Genomic DNA, 20,815 nt, shown 5'->3' with positions numbered 1-20,815 from the left:
CAGCACTGCCATCCCACCTCCCTTTTTTCCTTCCCTTTCTTTTCTGAACACCTTGTGCCCTTGAATATTAAGTGCCCAGTCCTCGCCATTTTTAAGCCACGTTCCGTTATTGCCACAACATCATATTGCCATGCGGCTAATTGTGCTTGTAGCTCACCAAATTATTCACCACACTTTGTGCATTTACGTACATGTATTTTAAACCCATTTTTGAATTTTTTGAAGTCTTTCTTAGTCTACTTCTATCTAATATGGTACTACTTCCGCCTCTAGTACTACTTTCTTCTCTAGTACTATCCAACACTCACTCTTTTATGCACCTTATTCCTCTTTTCTACTCCTATATGCTGGTGCCCATCCCATTATTGAATAAATCATTATTGAATAACAGTGCCTTACGTTATTTGTCACTGTACACAATGTCTACAATATACTTTGAAGTTCAAAACCATCTGAGCTATTCTAATAGTGACACACACAGCCCAACTAGTGTAGGATAGTGTATAATAGATTAACAGCTTGGCATAGGTAATGGGTATCATGGGGTAGTTAGCATAGAGGGCTACAGTAAAGGAGGAAGTGTAGAAACCACAGGAATACATTGACCGTGATTCGGCGGAAGGCTCACAAAATCTGGTGAGAATTAATGAAAGTCAGTTAATACGGAAGTCAGTATTGATATTTGTGTTTTATGAATTTATTCTGTGTGATACAAGCTAACACATGGATTAGATTATGTTGCTTGGATTCTGCAGGCCAAAGTTAAGTAAGCAGGATGTGTCAGTTAACGTAATTTAAGAAGCATCAACGAATGTGTGTAAAGAAGTATAGCCTAGTTTGGAGAGGGCATGCCTGGGTTAGTTTGCTATTATTCTGACAAAGTGTAAAAGGTTACAGCCATGCAACTTATCTTACCTTCTACTGATAAGAAATGAAGCCACATTCCAGCCAGAATGAAGAATATGTCTTACAACATTGCCACCTACTGGGGCCGTAGCAGAAGATACATAGGATCACATATCTCAATCGATAGGTGCCTTGCTCTGAGCTTGACATTAAGTAATTAGGAATCGTCCTCAAAATGAATAAATATGGACCAATTTCCATAGTTCGTTGGTATTCGGTGCCGAGAATTTCCCTGAATTGCTGTAGCTTGTTGTTCCTGATAGACATCCCACTTGTGAGTATATAGATATATAGACTTGCTTGTATTTCCGGCGATATTAATAAAAACAATTAATTAATTTATCTCTGGCATCTGAACCTATATCATTTGGATTGACCTACTCGATTCATCCAACAACCAGATTGTTGAATGACACAGCACCATAAGATACCAAAATTGGCTTTTTTCCCCCCAATTATTACAGATGCACCAGTGCTCCAAGGATCAATTGGCAGAGACACAAAATTAAAACAGTGCATAAAATCATAAAATGCTTACAGCACAGAAGGCGGCCATTCGGCCCGTGCTGGCTTTCTGCAAGAGCACTTCAACTAGTCCCACTCCCCTGACCTTTCCCCGTAGTCCTGCAAATTTTCCTTCAGGTACTTATCCAACTCCCTTTTGAAAGCCACGATTGCATCTGCCTCCACCACCCTTTCAGGCAGCGCATTCTAGATCCTAACCACTTGCTGCGTAAATTTTTTTTCCTCATGTCGCATTTGGTTCTTCTTCCAATCACCTTAAATCTGTGTCCTCTGGTTCTCAACCCTTCCACCAATGGGAGCAGCTTCTCTCTATCTACTCTGTCTAAACCCCTCATGATTTTGAACACCTCAATCAAATCTCCCCTCAACCTTCTCTGCTCTAAGGAGAACAACCCCAGCTTCTCTAGTCCATCCACATAACTGAAGTCCCTCATCCCTGGAATCATTCTCGTAAATCTTTTCTGCATCCTCTCTAAGACCTTCACATCCTTCCTAAAGTGCGGTGCCCAGAAATGGACACGATACTCCAGTTGAGGCCAAACCAGTGTTTTATAAAAGTTCATTATAACTTCCTTGCTTTTGTTCTCTATACCTCTATTTATGAAGCCCAGGATCCCATATGCTTTTTTAACCGCTTTCTCAACCTGCCCTGCTACCTTCAATGATTTGTGCACATATACCCCTAGGTCTCTCTATTCATACACTCCCTTTAGAATTGTACCCTTTAGTTTATATTGCCTCTCCTCATTCTTCCTACCAAAATGTATCACTTCGCACTTTTCTGCATTAAATTTCATCTGCCACGTGTCCGCCCTTTCCACCAGCCTGTCTATGTCCCCTTGAAGTCTATCACTATCCTCCTCACTGTTCACTATACTTCCAAGTTTTGTGTCATCTGCAAATTTTGAAATTGTGCCCTGTACACCCAAGTCCAAGTCATTAATATATATCAAGAAAAGCAGTGGTCCTAGTACTGACTCCTGGGGAACACCACCATGTACCTTCCTCCAGTCCGAAAAATAACCATTCACCACTACTGTCTGTTTCCTGTCACTTAGCCAATTTCGTATCCATGCTGCCACTGTCCCTTTTATTCCATGGGCTTCAACTTTGCTGGCAAGCCTATTACAGGGCATTTTATCAAACGCCTTTTGGAAGTCCATGTACACCACATCAACCCTCTCTGTTACCTCACAATCAAATTATTTAAACACGATTTGCCTTTGACAAATCCATGCTGGCTTTCCTTAATTAGTCCACACTTGTCCAAGTGACTGTTAATTTTGTCCCGGATTATCGTTTCTAAAAGCTTCCTCACCACGAGGTTAAATCGACTGACCTGTAGTTGCTGGGTTTACCCTTGCAACCTTTATTGAACAAGGGTATAACATTTGCAGTCCTCTGGCACCACCCCCATATCTAAGGAGGATTGGAAGATTATGACCAGTAGCTCTGCAATATCCAGCCTTACCTCCCTCAGCATCCTAGGATGCATCTCATCCGGTCCTGGTGAATTATCTACTTTAAGTACAGCCAGCCTATCTAGTACCTCCTCTATAAAATTTTAGCCCATCCAGTATCTCAACTACCTCCTCTTTCACCATGACTTTGGCAGCACCTTCTTCCTTGGTAAAGAAAGATGCAAAGTACTCATTTAGTAGCTCAGCCATGCCCTCTGCCTCCATGCGTAGGTCTCCTTTTTGGTCTGTAATCAACCCCACCCCTCCTCTTACTACCCGTTTACTATTTATATGCCTATAGAAGACTTTTGGATTCCTTTTTATGTTAACTGTCAGTCTATTCTCATACTCTCTCTTTGCCCCTCTTATTTCCTTTTTCACTTCCTCTCAGAACTTTCTGTATTCAGCCTGGTTCTCACTTGTGTTCTCAACCTGACATCTGTCAGACACCCCCTTTTTCTGCTTCATCTTGCTCTCTATCTCTTTCGTCATCCAGAGAGCTCTGACTTTGGCTGCCATACCTTTCCCCCACGTGGGAAAGTACCTCAACTGTACCCGAACCATCTCCTCTTTAAAGGCACCCCATTATTCCATTACAGTTTAGTCTGCCAATCTTTGATTCCAGTTTACCCGGACCAGATCTGTTCTCAACCCACTGAAATTGGCCCTCCTCCAATTAAGTATTTTTACTCTAAATTGCTCCTTGTCCTTTTCCATAGCTAATGTAAACCTTATGATACTATGATCGCTGTTCCCTAAATGTTCCCCTACTTGCTCTGATTGACCCACCTCATTTCCCCAGAACCAGGTCCAGCAATGCTTCCTTCCTTATTGGCCGGAAATGTACTGATCAAGAAAGTTCTCCTGAACACACTTCAGAAATTCTTCCCCTCTCTGCCCTTTACTTTATTACTATCCCAGTCTATATTATGATAATTGAAGTCCCCCATTATCACTACTCTATAGTTCTTGCACATCTCTAATTTCCCAGCAAATTTGCTCCTCTGTCTTTCCCACTAGTTGGTGGCTTACAGAATACACCTTGTAGTGTAATGGGACCTCTAACCAAATAGAGTATGTCCTTGACCCCTCCAGGACTCTCACTCCAATATTCTCCTTAATCAATACTGCCACCCCACCTCCTTTCTTTCTTTCCCTATCATAGAAACATAGAAGATAGGAGCAGGAGTAGGCCATTCGGCCCCTCAAGCCTGCTCCACCATTCAATAAGATCATGGCTGATCATTCAAATTCAGTACCCTGTTCCTGCCTTCTCTCCATATCCCTTGATCCCTTTAGCCTTAAGAAATATATCCAACTCCTTCTTGAATATATTTAATGAATTGGCCTCTACTGCCTTCTTTGGCAGAGAATTCCACAAGTTCACCACTCTCTGGGTGAAGAAATTCCTCCTCCATTTCTGTCCTAAATGGCCTACCCTTATCCTTAGACTGTGACCCCTGGTTCTGGACTCCCCGACCATCGGGAACATCCTTCCAGCATCTAGTCTGTCTAGTCCTGTTAGAATTTTATAAGTTTTGATGAGATCCCCTCTCATTCTTCTAAACTCCAGCGAGTACAAGCCCAATCGACCCAATCTCTCCTCATTCGTCATTCCTGCCATTTCGCTGCACTCCTTTCATGGCAAGAACATCCTTCCTCAGGTAAGGCGACCAAAACTGCACACAATACTCAAGGTGTGGTCTCACCAAGGCCCTGTACAACTGCAGCAAGACATCCTTGTTCCTGTACTCAAACCCTCTCGCTACGAAGGCCAACATACCATTTGCCTTCTTAACCGCCTGCTGCACCTGCATGCTTACTTTCAGCGACTGGTGCACAAGGACGCCCAGGTCTCGTTGCACTTCCCCTTCTCCCAATCTATTGCCATTCAAATAATAATCTGCCTTCCTGTTTTTGACACCAAAGTGGATAACCTCGCATTTATCCATTTTATATTGCATCTGCCATGCTTCTGCCCAATCCATACTGGAGTTTCTCGGCATCCTCCTCACAGCACACACGCCCACCCAGCTTTGTGTCATCTGCAAACTTAGAGATATTACATCTAGTTCCCTCGTCCAGATCATTAATATATATTGTGAATATCTTTCCTGAACACCTTATATCCAGGAATATTTGGTTCCCAATCCTGTCCTTTTTTGAGCCAGTTCTCCGTTATCACCAAAACATCATAATATTCCCATGTGGCTATTTGCGGCTGCAGCTCACCAACCTTATTTACCAGTTTACACCATGCATTATAAACCTATCTTAGACCTTCTTGTACTCTCTCTTAGTCTGACCCCACCTAATACCGTACTATTTCTTACTCTAGTGCCATCTGTCTCTCTCAATCCTTTGTGCACCTCATTTCTCCGTTTTAATGCAACATCCTGGTGCCCATCCCCCAGCCAAATTAGTTTAAACCCTCCCGAACAGCACTAGCAACCCCCCCTGCGAGGACATTGGTCCTGGTTCTGTTGAGGTGCAACCCGTCTGGCCTGTACAGGTCCCACCTCCCCCAGAACCGGTCCCAATGTACCAGGAATCTAAAGCCCTCCCTCCTGCACCATCTCTCCAGCCACACATTCATCTACTCTATTCTCCTATTCCTATACTCACTAGTTCGTGGCACCGAGAGTAATCCGGCGATTACTACCTTTGAGGTCCTGCTTTTTAATCTGTTTTCTAGCTCCCTCAAATCTGTCTGCAGGTCCTCATCCCTCTTTCTACCTATGTCGTCGATACAGATATGGACCACGACCTCTGGCTGTTCACCCTCCCCCCCTCAGAATGTCCTGCATCTCACTACTATTTCCCTGCCCTCACCAATTTACCCCCAGGGAGTCTGTACCAGTTCATCCAACTTCCATATTTGCCAGAAAGAAGTAGTGTTGCAATTAGAGCAGAAATCCTAGCTGAATTATGCACCCCTCTAACCCTATGGTAGTTGTAGAACCACCCCTGCCAAGATCAGCCAATTCACCGCATATGAGGAATGGAAATAACAACAGAAAATGCTGGAAAAACTCAGCAGGCCAGGCAACATCCGTGGAGAGAAATTAGAGTCGACGTTTCGGGTCTAACCCTTTTTCAAAACTGGAAAGGAAATAAAATAGATTGAAGGCAGGGCTGCGATAGAACAAAAGAAGTGGAGAAACATTAAGAGGTATTCAAAACGAGACGAGATGGTAATAGGACTAGCGGAGACAAAAGACGGCTCAGATTAGGTGTGAAATGTTCTGGCAGAATGAGAGACAGCTGCCATGTGGGAGAGAGAAAAAAAAAGAAAAGGGGGGGGTGGAGGGAAAAACCAAAACAAAGGGGTGGATAAAAAATATAAGTAAAAATGTAATAGGGGCCGAGGTTATGATCTGAAATGGTTGAACTCGAGAGAGTCCGGAAGGCTGCAAAGTGCCTAATCGGAAGATGAGGTGCTGTTCCTCGAGTTTACGTTGAGCTTCCGTGGAACAATGCAAGAGACCAAGGACAGTGAGGTCCGAGTGGGAATGGAGGAATGGAACCTGGGGCTTTGTGGTCTGTATGGCCCATTCCACACTAGATGGCGTTTTTACCCATGGAGCTGGGGGGCAGGGGTCATCTTAGTATTTTAGGGAGATCACCATTTCCTGGTACAACTAAATCAATTAAAACAGTAAGCTAACCAGAAAAAACGGTTTCCTGCCTCACGATCCTTTGCATATTGCTTCTGTGCACAGAGATTGAGATCAAAAGTTGAACCAGCAGTTGATGAAAAATAAAACATCCCAGAATTCAGCAGTTTCCTCAAGACAGTGGCTCGTTCCTCATCTGTTGTTTCTTCTTGAAGAGGAACAAAATCCGTTGTGGTAATCTTGCAAATGTCAGTGTCACGGATCCTCCCTACGGATGTACATCCTGTTACCAGGACCAGAAAGCAGAGTCTTGAATCACCTGTAAATGAAGAGTACAGAATTAACAACTCGCAGCACTTAGCAATGTAAAGAGAATTTACAGGAATCTGCAATAAACACCAAGTCCTCCCAAAAAAATGGTCAATAAGAGAAATACAAAAGCCAAGGTGTGGAAATGAATATTACAGAAGTAGAATTTTAAATGTTTTAAACTTGAACTCATCAAAAACTCTAACCACCTTCCCTCCCTTTCCAGCCAGGGTACCAACTTCTGACAATACTTTGCACTCAATGTAATCCTGTCCCTCAGCCTGCCTTCGAGAGGTGGAATGAGGCTATGAACAGAGGCCGGGAAATTGTGCCATGTGGGTGGGCGAACACGTCAATCAGCTGAGAAACGCAAAAGCTTTACTTAAATGATGCCTGACCATTAAAATAAGCCAGGCCTCCAGTAAGAATGGCCCAGCTTGCCAGGGCACATCTTATCACATGCATTCTGTGATTCACTACAGATGAATAAGTATCCAATAGGATCTTAAAAATTCACTCAACACTGAGCCCAGACATGCTTTGTATACACAGATTAAATTGCCAAATTATTCAGTTTCGAGCTCGAATCTGAAGTCTCAACTCAGACTTTATAAAATTTTGAAACAAAGTTTAAAAAGTACAACTTTCTTTTCTCTTCATACACTTCTGCAAGATTATGCACGGCATTTACTCAGCGAGCTATCGGGAGCCAAGCAAATAAAATTCAGCAGTTACACCATGGAAATCAGCCAGTAAATCAGATAAACCGCAGGCACCGACATACTTCATTGTGGGGTGGGGCAACTGACCTTACCAGGAAGTTCCACACAGTAACTGTGCTCCCATGTAGTACAGGTACACTATCCCTTATCCGAAAGCCTTGGGACCAGCTGAGTTTCGGTTTTCGGATTTCAGAAGGTATTATTATAAGACTGGGAAATTTGTATTTAATATAAATTGTAAAAGTTCAGGCTACCTCTTGCGACTGTTCCGTGTCTCATTCCCCTTCCTGCTTCTCTGGAAAGCCGGATATCGGCTGACTCCTACTAAGCTGGCCTGCAAATCAGGTCGGGGGTCGGGTGGGGGCGGAGAAAAGAATATCGGACGGGCCACGGTTCAGGTCGGGGGGGGGGGGGGGTCGGGGGTCCAGGGTCGGAGAAAAGAATATCGGACGGGCCGCTGCATTGTTGGGTTCACACTCCCGGTACCTCCTTCACACTGCCCGGCTCGGCCTGCAATCTCCTACCCAGGAGGGAACTCTGTGACCCTCTGCCCTGCTCAGCGTAAGTTGTGCGCCACTCTGGTCATGTCGTGCGCACGACTTACGCTGAACAAAAAAACTTTCGGTTTTTAGAGGTTTTCGGAAGTTCGGATAAAGGATAGTCTACCTGTATTAATGAAGTGATTGGTTAAAGTGGAGGATGACAGTGTGAACCAGCTCTGTGGTTTGGCAGATTGAAGGGGAGCTACAATTGCCATTGGTAACGGGGGGGGGGGGTGCAGGGGAAATAAGTATTTACTTCTACATTTGTCGCACTGGCAGCTTATTCAATCTATAAATGGTAAACCACTGCTCTTGGCATCTATCCACAAAAGGGAGTGCAACAACTAATTCTTTCCCATATAGCAAGGCCAAGCTGCTGACATTCAGACCTACTCATACTCGGCAAATGCTTGGAGTTTGGGTTTCATCCCATTTCTGCTGTACAACAGGAGGGAGGGACTGAATCAGCATTCCCGAACGCACAATGACTTTCTCCCCCCACCCCCCACATACCTCAGATAAAACAGGCCGCATCCAAAATATCACTGTAATCAAAATAAACTCGCCCACAAACTGGAGTGCACTGGAACTCGAGTTTTCTGGTGTGTTGGGTATGTGGAAATAGTGAGTTCTAATATTGCTGCTTTTGTTGGCAAACCATCATTTTTGGTCTCGGCCATAAACTCGGATTACCTGCCACTAATCCATTCCCCTACCCAGCCACTTGTTCATGCAGAACCTCGGTGTGCAAAATCCCGGCGTCAAACCATTTCTAAAATGGTGAGAAACTAGGGACTGTAGAGGAGCAGAGAGATTTGGGAGTCCAAATACACAAATCATTAAAAGCCAGTAGGCAGGTACAAAAAGCAATCCAAAAGGCTAATGGAATGTTAGCCTTTATCACAAGAGGGCTGGAATACAAGGAAATTGGTCAGACCCTATCTGGAGTATAGCGTTTAGTTCTGGGCACCGCCCCTCAGCAAAGATATATTGGCCTTGGAGGGGGTGCTGCGCAGATTCACTAGAATGATAGTGGGGTTTAGAGGGTTAAATTGTGAGGACAAGTTGTATAAACTTGGCTCGTATTCCCCTAAGTATTGAAGATTGAGGGGTGATCTGATTGAGGTGTTTAAAATGTTAGAAGGATTCAATAGGATAGATACAGAGAAACTACTTCCTCTGGTGGGGAATCAAGAATGAGGGGATATAATCTTAAAATTAGTGTTAGGCCATTTAGGAGCAAAATCAGGAAGCACTTTTTCCACACGAGGGTAGTGGAAATCTAGATTTCTGTACCACAAAAGGCTGTGGTGCTGGGACAGTTGGAGATTTCCATATTGTGATTGATAGATTTTTGTTAGTTAAGGACATCAAGGAATATGGAGCCAAGGCAGGTAAATGGAGTTGAGGCACAGATCAGCTATGATCTAAAAGAACAAAAAAACTTCTATGTAGACCTCAGGACGTCCCAAAGCTTTTTACAGCCAATGAAGTATTTTTGAAGTGTAGTCACTGTTGTGATGTAGGAAACACAGCAGCTAATTTTTGCACAGCAAGATCCCACAAACATTGTGATAATGACCAGATCATCTGTTTTAGTGATGTTGGTTGAGGGATAAATATTGGCCAGGACACTGGGGAGAACTCCCCTGCTCTTTGAATAATGTCATGGGGTCTTTTACATCCACCGGAGAGGGCAGACGGGGTCTCGGTTTAACATCTCATCCGAAAGACATCACCTCTGGTAGTGGAGCACTCCCTTTGTACTGCACTGGAGTGTCAGCCTAGGTTTTGTGCTCAGGTTTCTGGAGTGGGACTTGAATCCACAGCCTCCTGACTCAGAGGCGAGAGTACTACCACTGAGCCATGGCTGACTCCTTTGGTTGACATTTAATTGAATAGCAGAGCAGGCACGAGGAACTGAATGGCTTACTCCTGTTCCTAAACTCCACATCCTATCCGTTAAGAACACCTCAGCAACACTGCACATCTCTACCTGTATGCAAGCCATTGTTGTCCAGTAGAAATAGCTGACCAGTCACTATTTTAAGTAAAAAACACGTCAATGCACTCACATAATACATGTAAATGTGCCTCACATGTGTATACTTACTGAAGCCATCTACCACCATTCAGTAATTGAGGTAGTGGTTATGAAGGGTTTTGATAGAGTAAATAAGTTTCCACTAGCAGGAGGATTGGTAACCAGAGGACCCAGATTTAGGATCATTGGTAAAAGAACCAGAGAGGAAATGGAGGTTTTTTTTATGTAGCATGTTCTTATGATCTAGAATGCACTGCCTGAAAAGGTGGTGGAAGCAGATTCAAACAGGAATTAGATATATACTTGAAAATGAAAAATTTGCAGGACTATTGGGAAAGAGTAGGGGAATGGGACTAATTGGACAGCTCTTTCAAAGAGCCGGCCCAGGCACAATGGGCCAAATGGCCTCTTTCTGTGCTGTATCATTCGATGAAGTAAAACATTCACAATGATCAAAAAGCACTTGCACACTCTGCTTTTTGTCTTACCATTTTACCAACAAAGGCACAAAAAAGGTTAAAGTACACATGCAAATATAAGTATCGAGATCACATGCCCAAGGAAGGTGTGCATTTGTCACTTTAATTTACTAATCAGAAATGCAATTAGCTACATCGGAATTCCAATTAGCCAAGTGTGGCTAGTGCTCTCCCACACCCATCCTCACTGACTTTCTGGCTCCCAACACTTGAAATTTTAAATCTTAGTCCTCATCTTCATATCCACGTATGGTATCCTCCAACCTTATCTCTGCATCATCCTCCAAATCTGTGTCCTCTCCCTTTGGCTTTTTGTACAATGCTCCCTCCTTTCACCTCATCATTGGGGGCAAAGCTATCAGCTACTTTGGCCCTACCTCTCTAACTCCCTCCTCAAGCCACTCCAGCTCTCCATTTCTCTCCATTTTTAAAAAACCTTCTCATAAGCCATTGTGTTGACCAAGTTTTCAGTCATTTTTCCTAACTTTCCAACCGTGACTTGGCATTTAATCCTTCATCTCTTATCTATTTTCTTTTTTCCCCTTCCCCCCCCCATTCTACATTAAAGACTGCATAGAAATACAAGTGGGTTGTTGAGAAAGCGCGACAGACAGACAGAAAGATGATTAAGTGTCCTACTGTTTCTGGCCTCCCGTGTTGATTCTGATTTTTCAGGATTCAGGGGGTGGAGTTGGAGATATTACTCTTACCAAAAAATGCTTCTTCATGCGTACTTTCTTCACTACACATTTTGTTTAATGCTATTTTTTCCAATTACTCCCGAGTCAAGCATTGGCCGGTTCCCAAGAGGGGTCTAGGAGGACTCATTCAGCAAGTTCTTCTCGCATCTCATTTCTCTTCTCCTGATCAGAAAGTGTTTGCAAACTTTTTGCTGTTTAGATAAAGGGAAGAACCCAAAGTGCTATTGATGCGCTATCAATTACTCATAAAAGACTGAGAGTTAGAAGAGTAACTAAAGGCTTTTATTAACAACAGAATGGAGGTCTGCCTCGCGTGGTCGACCGGTCCATGATACTAAGGGCTGGGGAGCAGTCACCTTTATACTAGGACCTGTGGGAGGAGTCAGCCGAGGCATGTCCAGGCATGTACACAGTGGAATACAAACAGGACAAACAGGAATACAAACAGTGGTTTACCACATTCACCCCTTGTTTAAAATTGAGTCCGGCGGGGTGAAGTGTATTAAAAGTTAGTGTATTGGAGTCTCTCCGGAGGTCTTGTCTGCCGCTGTGATCTGCGTGGCGACGGCAGGGGTAGTGAAGTTTCCGGCGTCGAGTCCAGCGTAGGCTGTGGCACAGGCGTGTCATCCTCGTAGATGTCGAGCGGGTCGCGGGGCCCAGGCCTGCCGTCTGCTGGGGCTGGATATCGGATCGTGGGGGGGGGGGGGGTGGTAGTGGGTAGTGGGTTACTGCGGCCCCCGAGGGTGCAAGGTCTCTTATGGAGACTGTGTCCTCCCGCCCGTCCGGGTATGCGATGTAAGCATACTGGGGGTTGGCGTGGAGGAGGTCGACCCTCTCGACCAGGGGGTCCGTTTTATGGGTCCTCACGTGTCTTCTCAGTAGGACCGGCCCTGGGGACGTCAGCCATGGCGGTAGCGATGTCCCCGATGTGGACTTCCTTGGGAAGACAAACATTTTCTCATGAGGGGTGGCGTTAGTGGCAGTGCAGAGCAGTGACCGAATAGAGTGGAGCGCATCGGGGAGCACATCCTGCCAGCGGGAGGTTGGAAGGCCCCTAGACTTTAAGGCTAGCAGGGCGGCCTTCCAAACTGTCGCATTTTCTCTTTCCACCTGTCCGTTCCCCCGGGGGTTGTAACTGGTGGTCCTGCTTGTGGCAATACCCCTAGTTAGCAGGTACTGACGGAGTTCGTCGCTCATAAACGATGAGCCCCGGTCGCTATGGATATAGCTGGGGAAGCCGAACAGGGTGAAGAGGTTGTTCAGACATTTAATGACCGTGGCACTGGTCATGTCCGGGCAGGGGAAGGCGAACGGGAAACGGGAGTACTCATCAATAATATTGAGGAAGTACACATTGCGGTCGGAGGAGGGGAGAGGCCCTTTAAAATCGACGCTCAGGCGCTCGAAGGGGCGAGTGGCTTTTATCAGGTGGGCCCTGTCTGGTCTATAAAAGTGCGGTTTGCACTCAGCGCAGACTTGGCAGTTCCTGGTCATGGTCCTGACCTCCTCAATAGAGTAAGGCAGGTTGCGGGCCTTGATGAAGTGGAAGAACCTGGTGACCCCCGGGTGGCAGAGGTCATTGTGGAGGGCCCGCAGTCTATCGATCTGCGCGCTGGCGCAGGTGCCACGCGATAGCGCATCCGGGGGTTCATTTAGCTTCCCGGGCCGGTACAAGATCTCGTAGTTGTAGGTGGAAAGTTCGATTCTCCACCTCAAGATCTTGTCATTTTTGATTTTGCCCCTCTGCTTGTTGTTAAACATAAAAGCAACTGAACGCTGGTCAGTGAGCAGGGTAAATCGTTTTCCGGCCAGGTAGTGCCTCCAATGACGCACAGCCTCCACAATCGCCTGGGCCTCCTTCTCAACAGCGGAGTGTCTGGTCTCCGGGCCTTGGAGGGTTCGTGAAAAGAAGGCCACGGGTCTCCCCGCCTGATTGAGGGTAGCGGCCAGGGCAAAGTCAGACGCGTCGCTTTCCACCTGGAAGGGGATGGATTCGTCCACTGCATGCATGGTGGCTTTGGCAATGTCCTCCTTGATACGGTGGAAGGCTAAGCGGGCCTCTGCCGTCAAGGGAAAAGAGGTGGACTTGATCAGCGGACGGGCCTTGTCCGCATAGTAGGGGACACACTGGGCGTAATAGGAGAAAAACCCTAGGCACCTCTTCAGGGCCTTGAGGCAGTGGAAGTTCCATAAGGGGACGCATCCGGTCGGGGTCGGGGCCGATGACTCCGTGTTCCACAACACAGCCAAGGATGGCGAGGCGGTTTGTGCGGAATATGCACTTCTCCTTGTTATATGTCAGGTTTAGGAGTTGGGCGGTGCGGAGGAATTTTTCGAGGTTTGCGTCATGGTCCTGCAAGTCACGGCCGCAGATGGTCACATTGTCCAGATATGGGAAAGTGGCCTGCAACGCATTTTGATCTACCATCCGGTCCATCTCCCTTTGGAAGACGGAGACCCCGTTGGTGACGCCAAAGGGAACCTTAAGGAAGTGATAGAGGCGGCCGTTTGCCTCAAAGGCAGTGTACTGGCGGTCCTCAGGGTGGATGGGGAGCTGGTGGTACGCTGATTTCAGGTCAATGGTCGAGAAGACGCGGTACTGCGCGATCTGGTTGACCATATCAGCTATACGGGGGAGTGGGTAGGCGTCCAGCAGGGTGTAGCGATTTATTGTCTGGCTGTAGTCGATGACCAGGCGCTGCTTCTCGCTGGTCTTAACGACCACAACCTGGGCTCGCCAGGGGCTGGTGCTGCCCTCAATAATCCCTTCTTTCAGGAGCCGCTCCACTTCGGTTTTAATGAAAACCCTGTCCCCGGCACTGTATCGCCTGCTCTTTGTGGCGATGGGCTTACAGTCGGGGGTGAGGTTAGCAAACAGTTGGGGGGGGGGTGACTCTGAGTGTGGAGAGGTTGCACCTGGTGCGCGGCGGGCAGTTTGGAAGCTGCTGGCTGCGGACTGTGAGTGGGGGTAGGGGTCCACCGTACGCCATCGTAACACTTTTAAGGTGGCACTGAAAATCTAACCCCAGCAGGACGGCAGCGCAGAGGTCAGGCAGGACCAGAAGTTTAAAATGATCGTACACGGTCCCGTCTACTACGAGTGTCACCACGCAGTAGCTGCCGATGTCCGCCGACTGGGACTCGGAGGCCATAGAAATCCGCTGTTGCGCAGGCAGGACTGGGAGAGAGCAACGCCGCACCGTGTCGGGGTGGATGAAGCTCTCCGTGCTCCCAGAGTCAAAAAGGCAGATTGTATCGTGACCATTTACCTTAATGTCCATTCTGGAACTGGCCAGTTGGTGCGGTCTCGCTTGGTCCAGTGTAACGGATGCCAGCGTAGGGGTCGGTGTGTCGCTGCGGGTATCAGATGAGGCGGTGTCGGGGGCCTGCTGCGTCCCGGCTGTCGTCCAAGATGGCGGCGTCCATGATCCCCATGTGGCTGGAGGCGTCCAAAATGGCTGCTGTACCGGTGATTCGCACATGGCCGGGGAGGTCCAAGATGGCGGCCCGCATGGCCCACACGCGGCGCTGCTGGGGTTCGGGGTGGCTTTGGCCCTGCAGATGCTAGCGTAGTGTCCCTTCTTCCCGCAGCCCGAGCAGATCGCGTTTTTCGCCGGGCAGCGCGCTCTGGGGTGTTTTGCCTGGCCACAGAAGTAGCATTTCTGGCCTTGGGGCACTGCTGTCTGGCCTTGGGACACTGCTGCGGTAGTTGGGCCGTTGTTGGGGTGTGGCTGGGGTGGCACGGCGCTATGAGGCGGTCCTACCGTGTCCCAGGCTGTCATTCCCCGCGGCGTCCATGGTGCAGAGGAGTAGGCATCCATGCCCTGGTAGGCTGCATCCAACGATAGTGCGAGTTCAGAGGCCTTGTTGAGGTCGCTGTCGGGTGTAATTGGATCTGTGGCCCGCTACAAAAGCGTCCCGGATAAGTTCCTCTGTGTACACGGCGGCCTTTACATCCTTACAACCACAGGCCCGGCCAAGCACAGACAGTGCCTGAAGGTATTCCACGGTCGATTCCCCAGGTTGTTGTTTACGACTCCCCAGGAGGTGCCTGGCGTACACTTCGTTCACTGGGCGCGTGTACTGGTCCTTGAGGAGCTTGATAGCGTCCGCGTACGAGGTCGCGTCTTGGATGACCGAGTACACTCGGTGGTTCACTTTGGAGGTCAGGACATCCAGTTTGTCCTCGTCCGATTTGATTGCTTCGGAGGCGGTCAGGAATTTTTCGAAACACTTAAGCCAGTGAGTAAACTTGGTGGATGAGTCCGCCTCCCGATGATCTAAGTCCAGGCATGCTGGTGTGAGGATCTTCTCCATTATAAACATGTTGTTAATAAAATTGATGCGCTATCAATTACTCATAAAAGACTGAGAGTTAGAAGAGTAACTAAAGGCTTTTATTAACAACAGAATGGAGGTCTGCCTCGCGTGGTCGACCGGTCCATGATACTAAGGGCTGGGGAGCAGTCACCTTTATACTAGGACCTGTGGGAGGAGTCAGCCGAGGCATGTCCAGGCATGTACACAGTGGAATACAAACAGGACAAACAGGAATACAAACAGTGGTTTACCACAGCTATTTGTTATTTCCATCGTGACAGCATCAGGTACGAGGAGCAACATAGTTGTTTCGATGCAACTGATGTTATCACTGTGTATATGTTTATACACAAGCAAAAACATTCAAACAACATTTTTCCATAAGAACAGACCCACCCCCCACCTCCCGCAGCCCCCTACCATCAGCTCAGCTGATTTAGACAGTGAGTAACTGTGCCACATAGAGTAGGAAGCCCCAGGCTCGATCCCCGAGCCTGTGCTGAATTAGCCAATCCCAGTCACAATGGCGGTGAAGGAGTTTGGAGATTTAAAAGAAAACTAAAAGGATAAGCTTGAAACCCTGGATTGTTCAAAGAGCAGAATTTGGTTAAAAGCATTAACAAAGGATGGAACACAGAAGTGTCACTCTTTAGAAGACATACTGGGAAGGTTGACCAAGTTCGAAAGGTATTATTATTGCTTCAGGTTCTTGAAGGCTAACTGAGACGATGTACTTTCGCGGAGATAAGGACAAGGTTAAAGATAAGATAAGGCCCGACCAGTCCCCATCTACCACCACCCTCCTCCGCCTGGCTGAACTTGTTCTCACATTGAACAACTTCTCCTTTGATTCCACTCATTTCCTCCAAATCAAAGGTGTTGCTAAGGGTACCCGCATGGGTCCTAGCTATGCCTGCCTTTTCGTGAGATATGTGGAACACTCTTTGTTTTAGTCCTACTCGGGTCCCCTCCCTCACCTCTTTTTCCGGTACATTGATGACTGTATCAGTGCCGTTTCCTGCTCTCGCCCTGAACTAGACAATTTCATTCACTTTGCCTCCAATTTTCACCCTTCCCTCACCTTCACATGGCCCATCTCTGACTTTTCCCTTCCCTTCCTCGACTTCTCCGTCTCCATCTCCATCTCTGGGGATAGGTTATTGACTAACATTCACTACAAGCCCACTGACTCCCACATCTACCTGGACTACACTTCCTCCCACCCCGCCTCCTGCAAGGACTCTATTCCATTCTCCCAGTTTCTCCGTCTCCGCCGCATCTGCTCAGACAATGCCTCCTTCCACACCAGTGCTTCCGACATGTCTTCCTTTTTCCTCAACCGAGGATTCCCCTCTACCGTGGTTGACACGGCCCTCGACCATGTCCGTTCTATCTCCCGCACTTCTGCCCTCACCCCTGCCCATCCCTCCCGGAACCATGATAGGGTTCCCCTTGTCCTCACCTTTCACCCCACCAGCCTCCACATTCAACGGATCATCCTCTGCCATTTTCGCCACCTCCAACGTGATCCCACCACCAAATGCATCTTCCCCTCCCCTTTCAGCATTCCGTAGGGACCGCTCCCTCCGAGACACCCTAGTCCACTCCTCTATCATCCCCAGCACCCCTTCCCCCGGCACCTTCCCATGCAAGCGCAGGAGATGCAACACCTGCCCTTATACCTCCCCCCTTCCCACTGTCCAGGGCCCCAAACACCCCTTCCAGGTGAAACAGCAATTTACTTGTACTTCTTGCAATTTAGTATACTGTATTCGCTGCTCACGATGTGGTCTCCTCTACATTGGGGAGACCAAACGCAGATTGGGTGACCGCTTTGCGGAACACCTCCGTTCAGTCCGCAAGGATGACCCCGAGCTTCCGGTCGCCTGTCATTTTACTTCACCGCCCCATTCCCACTCAGACCTCACCGTACTCGGGCTCTTGCATTGTTCCACGGAAACAGCACCTCATCTTCCGATTAGGCACTTTACAGCCTTCCGGACTCAATATTGAGTTCAACAATTTCAGATCATAACCTCGGCCCGTATTACATTTTTACATATATTTTTTATCCACACCTTTGTTTTGGCCCTTCCCCCTTTTTTTCTCTCCCGCATGGCAGCTGTCTCATTCTGCCAGCGCATTTCACACCTAATCTAGAGCTGTCTTTTGTCTCTCCACTAGTCCTATCACCATCTCGTCTCGGTTTGAATACCTCTTAATGTCTCTTCACTTCTCTTTTGTTCTCTCATCCCCATTTCCCAGCCCCCAAACTGACCTTTTAATCAGTTTCATTTCCTGTGCATTTTCAGTCCTGACGAAAGGTTTCGATCTGAAACGTTGACTCTATTTCTCTCTCCACAGATGTTGCCTGGCCTGCTGAGTTTTTCCAGCATTTTCTGTTGTTATTTCAGATTTCCAGCATCCGCAGTATTTTGCTATCTTTAAAGATAAGATGGCCGCCTAGCTAGATCTTGAACAACTGTGAGAAACTGCCAGACACATTAGAGAACTGCTTTGGCATCAGCAAGAAAGGAAAATGACTGGAAACCTGTTTTGCCAGCAGCAGAATGATATAAAGCCAGCCATTTTAGTAAGTTCCATGAGACAGATCAGAGACGGACCAGAAGATCGGTCAGAGGTCGGATCGTGAGAAGCAGGCCACCACTTGGAGCCGGCAACAGTGAGGAGGAGGCCGCGGTGACGAGGAGGACGGAGCGGCTGAGGGACATCGTGCTCCCACTGCCACCGGAAGCCATTGTATTGAATTTCTGAACACGGCGCTGTATGAATAGCTGACGTGTCCCTACGGGGAGTAAGCATTCCATTGTAATTGTACTGGTTACATATGGCAAATAAAAATTGAATTGAATTGAAGATCGTCAAGAAGGATGTCAATGGAAAATTAACCCCCGTCTCCCGAAGCAGAAGAATTTGATCAATCTGCGTTTTGATTTGTACTATTGACTAGGCTGTAAGCAACTCTACCTGTAAAACTGCTGTGTTTAAATATCAATAAAACCAATTGTTAGAAAAGTCTCAAGCTTTGGTGATCTTACCACTGGATTATCCTAAAGAGTAAAAAGAGCTTAAAAACCCAACAGCAGTAAGGGAGCTATAATTGACCTTAGCAATCCTGTGTTATAGATGGGATGCCATTCCCGATCACTATCCTGTGTCCCTTACTGGAATTTCAAGTGTGTTAATGTCATGTAAGGATTGAGATTGGGTTCATCTGTGAGGTCCACGTGGTCAAATACTCTGCACCCACTATAATAATGGTCACTTGGGTAAACTGGAGGGCAATAGGTCCACATGAAATCAACACCTTTAGGAGGAGGGAAAAGTAGAAATTAAAGATTAATAAAATACAGATCCCTTTATATAGCTTGTGACTACAGCCATTTTACTTTCATACACCTTTCTTTATAGCAGGTCCAGACTCTCACTGTAGTGAACACTTCAATGCTCCAGATTTTGGCTCTCGGTCATAATTATTCCCCTCCCACTCCTAGTAGAACAAAATGCCTCGACAGCAAACTACAATCGCTATAGCAAAACACCCAAACTCTGCTAGTGGGAGAAATGAAGTAAATGGCGTACACAGTAGTCTTAACACTAATAATTGTATAGAAAGGATGTAAAGGGAAACGAGGGGTTAAATTGGATACAAACTGAAAATGGGCGCGGCGATCGCGGTACATGATTAACCCACGCCCATTCATTGCGTTGCAGGTAGCACGTTAGATTCATGCTGCCTCCTGTTTTACATGATTGCTGCGTGCAGCCAGCGCTATCACACTGTTCATTGGCTGCACACATCAGCAGGGGGCCAATATCGAGGGTGGCTAGCGCTACGTTAAGACAACCTGCAACTCTTAAAGGGGAGGTGCATTGTGGCTGCAAGAAATGGAGGGAGTCCTTTGCAAACTGAATCTGTGCTGTAAAAGATTGAAGAATGGCTGAACATGCAGGAGAGTGAGCACCAAGGTTTTCTGATAATGCACTGGAGGTCATAGTGGAAGAAGGAGAGAAGGAGAGACATCCAGTTATCGCAAGGGGGCAGGAGGCCCTCCAGACATATGGTCAGGAGGCAGTGGTAACAAGTAACGGTGGAGGTCAATGCCAGGAGTGTAGCTCTAAGGACATGGATGCAGTGCAGGAAGAAGTTTAATGATCTCACACGTGTTGTCAAGGTCAGTGAGTGCATCTTCAAATGGCAGATCCTACTAACTGCACCACTAGCCTCATCCACTGCTCAATTCACGACACTCCCCTTACCTATCTACCAACAATCTCCATTAATCAGGACTCAACTCTACAAAATGTATATGCTTTACCTCACCCACACACACTTAGCACTGTTGCAAGCCTCGCACCCATTACTCACACGAGAAGGTGGCACACAACAGCAGGCAGCGGCAATGAACTGGAGGACAAGTGCGCCTGCATGTTTTAACCCCCATGGAGGAGACAGTGCTGGCCATCATGGGAAGGGGCATCACTGAGGTCGTGGCCAATGGTGGGGTTAAGGCGATCAATGCTAAGGGTGCCCGCGTACCTAATCACCCTTCTCTCATCCCACTTCTCCCTCATCCCTCAATCTCTTGAGTGAGAGGCTGCAGAGGGTGTAAGCACACACTTCTTACTTTCTCCTCTCCCCTCACCACAGCCCGTCCCCAGTCATTTCAGATACCCAAGAACTGGAAACCGCCCAGGCAGTGGAGGAAGAGGAAGAAGACAGTGAAAATGAACAGACACCATCACTCAATCTTGCATTTGCAGCCACTAGCTCAGAGACTGAAACTGCATGTATGTTAGAGGATAGGATAGAGGAGGGATCTGCACGTGCTGAGACACCGGGCACAAGTGCGCAGGGCAGGGGGAAAGGACAGCACTGCTACCAGCTCCCCGGAGGGCAAGGTTGCACACTAGTTCTGCTGCAGAGGAGTCAGATGAGGACTTCAATGGACCAGGCTACAGAAGAAGGCTGATGGGCGTACACAACCAAATGCTTGGTGCACTGGAAAGCCTGCGCTCAATGTCAAGGAGTATGTAGAAGTCCAACTCCAACTTGGCACAGGGCTTTACGCAGAGCTTGGAGCTCATCCTTTCCAACATGGAACGGGCGGTCACCTCAATCAGCACACCTGTGGAACCCACCACGATACAGCATCTGATGGCCGATAT

The 20,815-nt window shown here is 47.4% G+C and overlaps 1 protein-coding gene across 1 annotated transcript in view; it reads right to left on the bottom strand.

The window, feature by feature from the left end:
- Positions 1 to 20,815, bottom strand: part of LOC147121280 (polyphosphatidylinositol phosphatase SYNJ2-like) — a 263,000-nt gene that overhangs the window by 201,980 nt on the left and 40,205 nt on the right. Inside the window, exon 3 of the mRNA XM_085981525.1 lies at positions 6,560 to 6,827. Within this exon, the coding sequence (XP_085837651.1) occupies positions 6,560 to 6,827 (268 nt within the window). The remainder of the gene's footprint in view (positions 1 to 6,559; positions 6,828 to 20,815) is intronic.

Source organism: Somniosus microcephalus, chromosome 3 (assembly GCF_052327205.1).
Source record: "Somniosus microcephalus isolate GS21.2 chromosome 3, FLI_Smic_1.0, whole genome shotgun sequence".
Classification (NCBI taxonomy): Eukaryota; Metazoa; Chordata; class Chondrichthyes; order Squaliformes; family Somniosidae; genus Somniosus; species Somniosus microcephalus.
The sequence above is the reverse complement of the archived record's forward strand: the minus strand, read 5'-3'. Positions and strand labels throughout refer to the sequence as shown.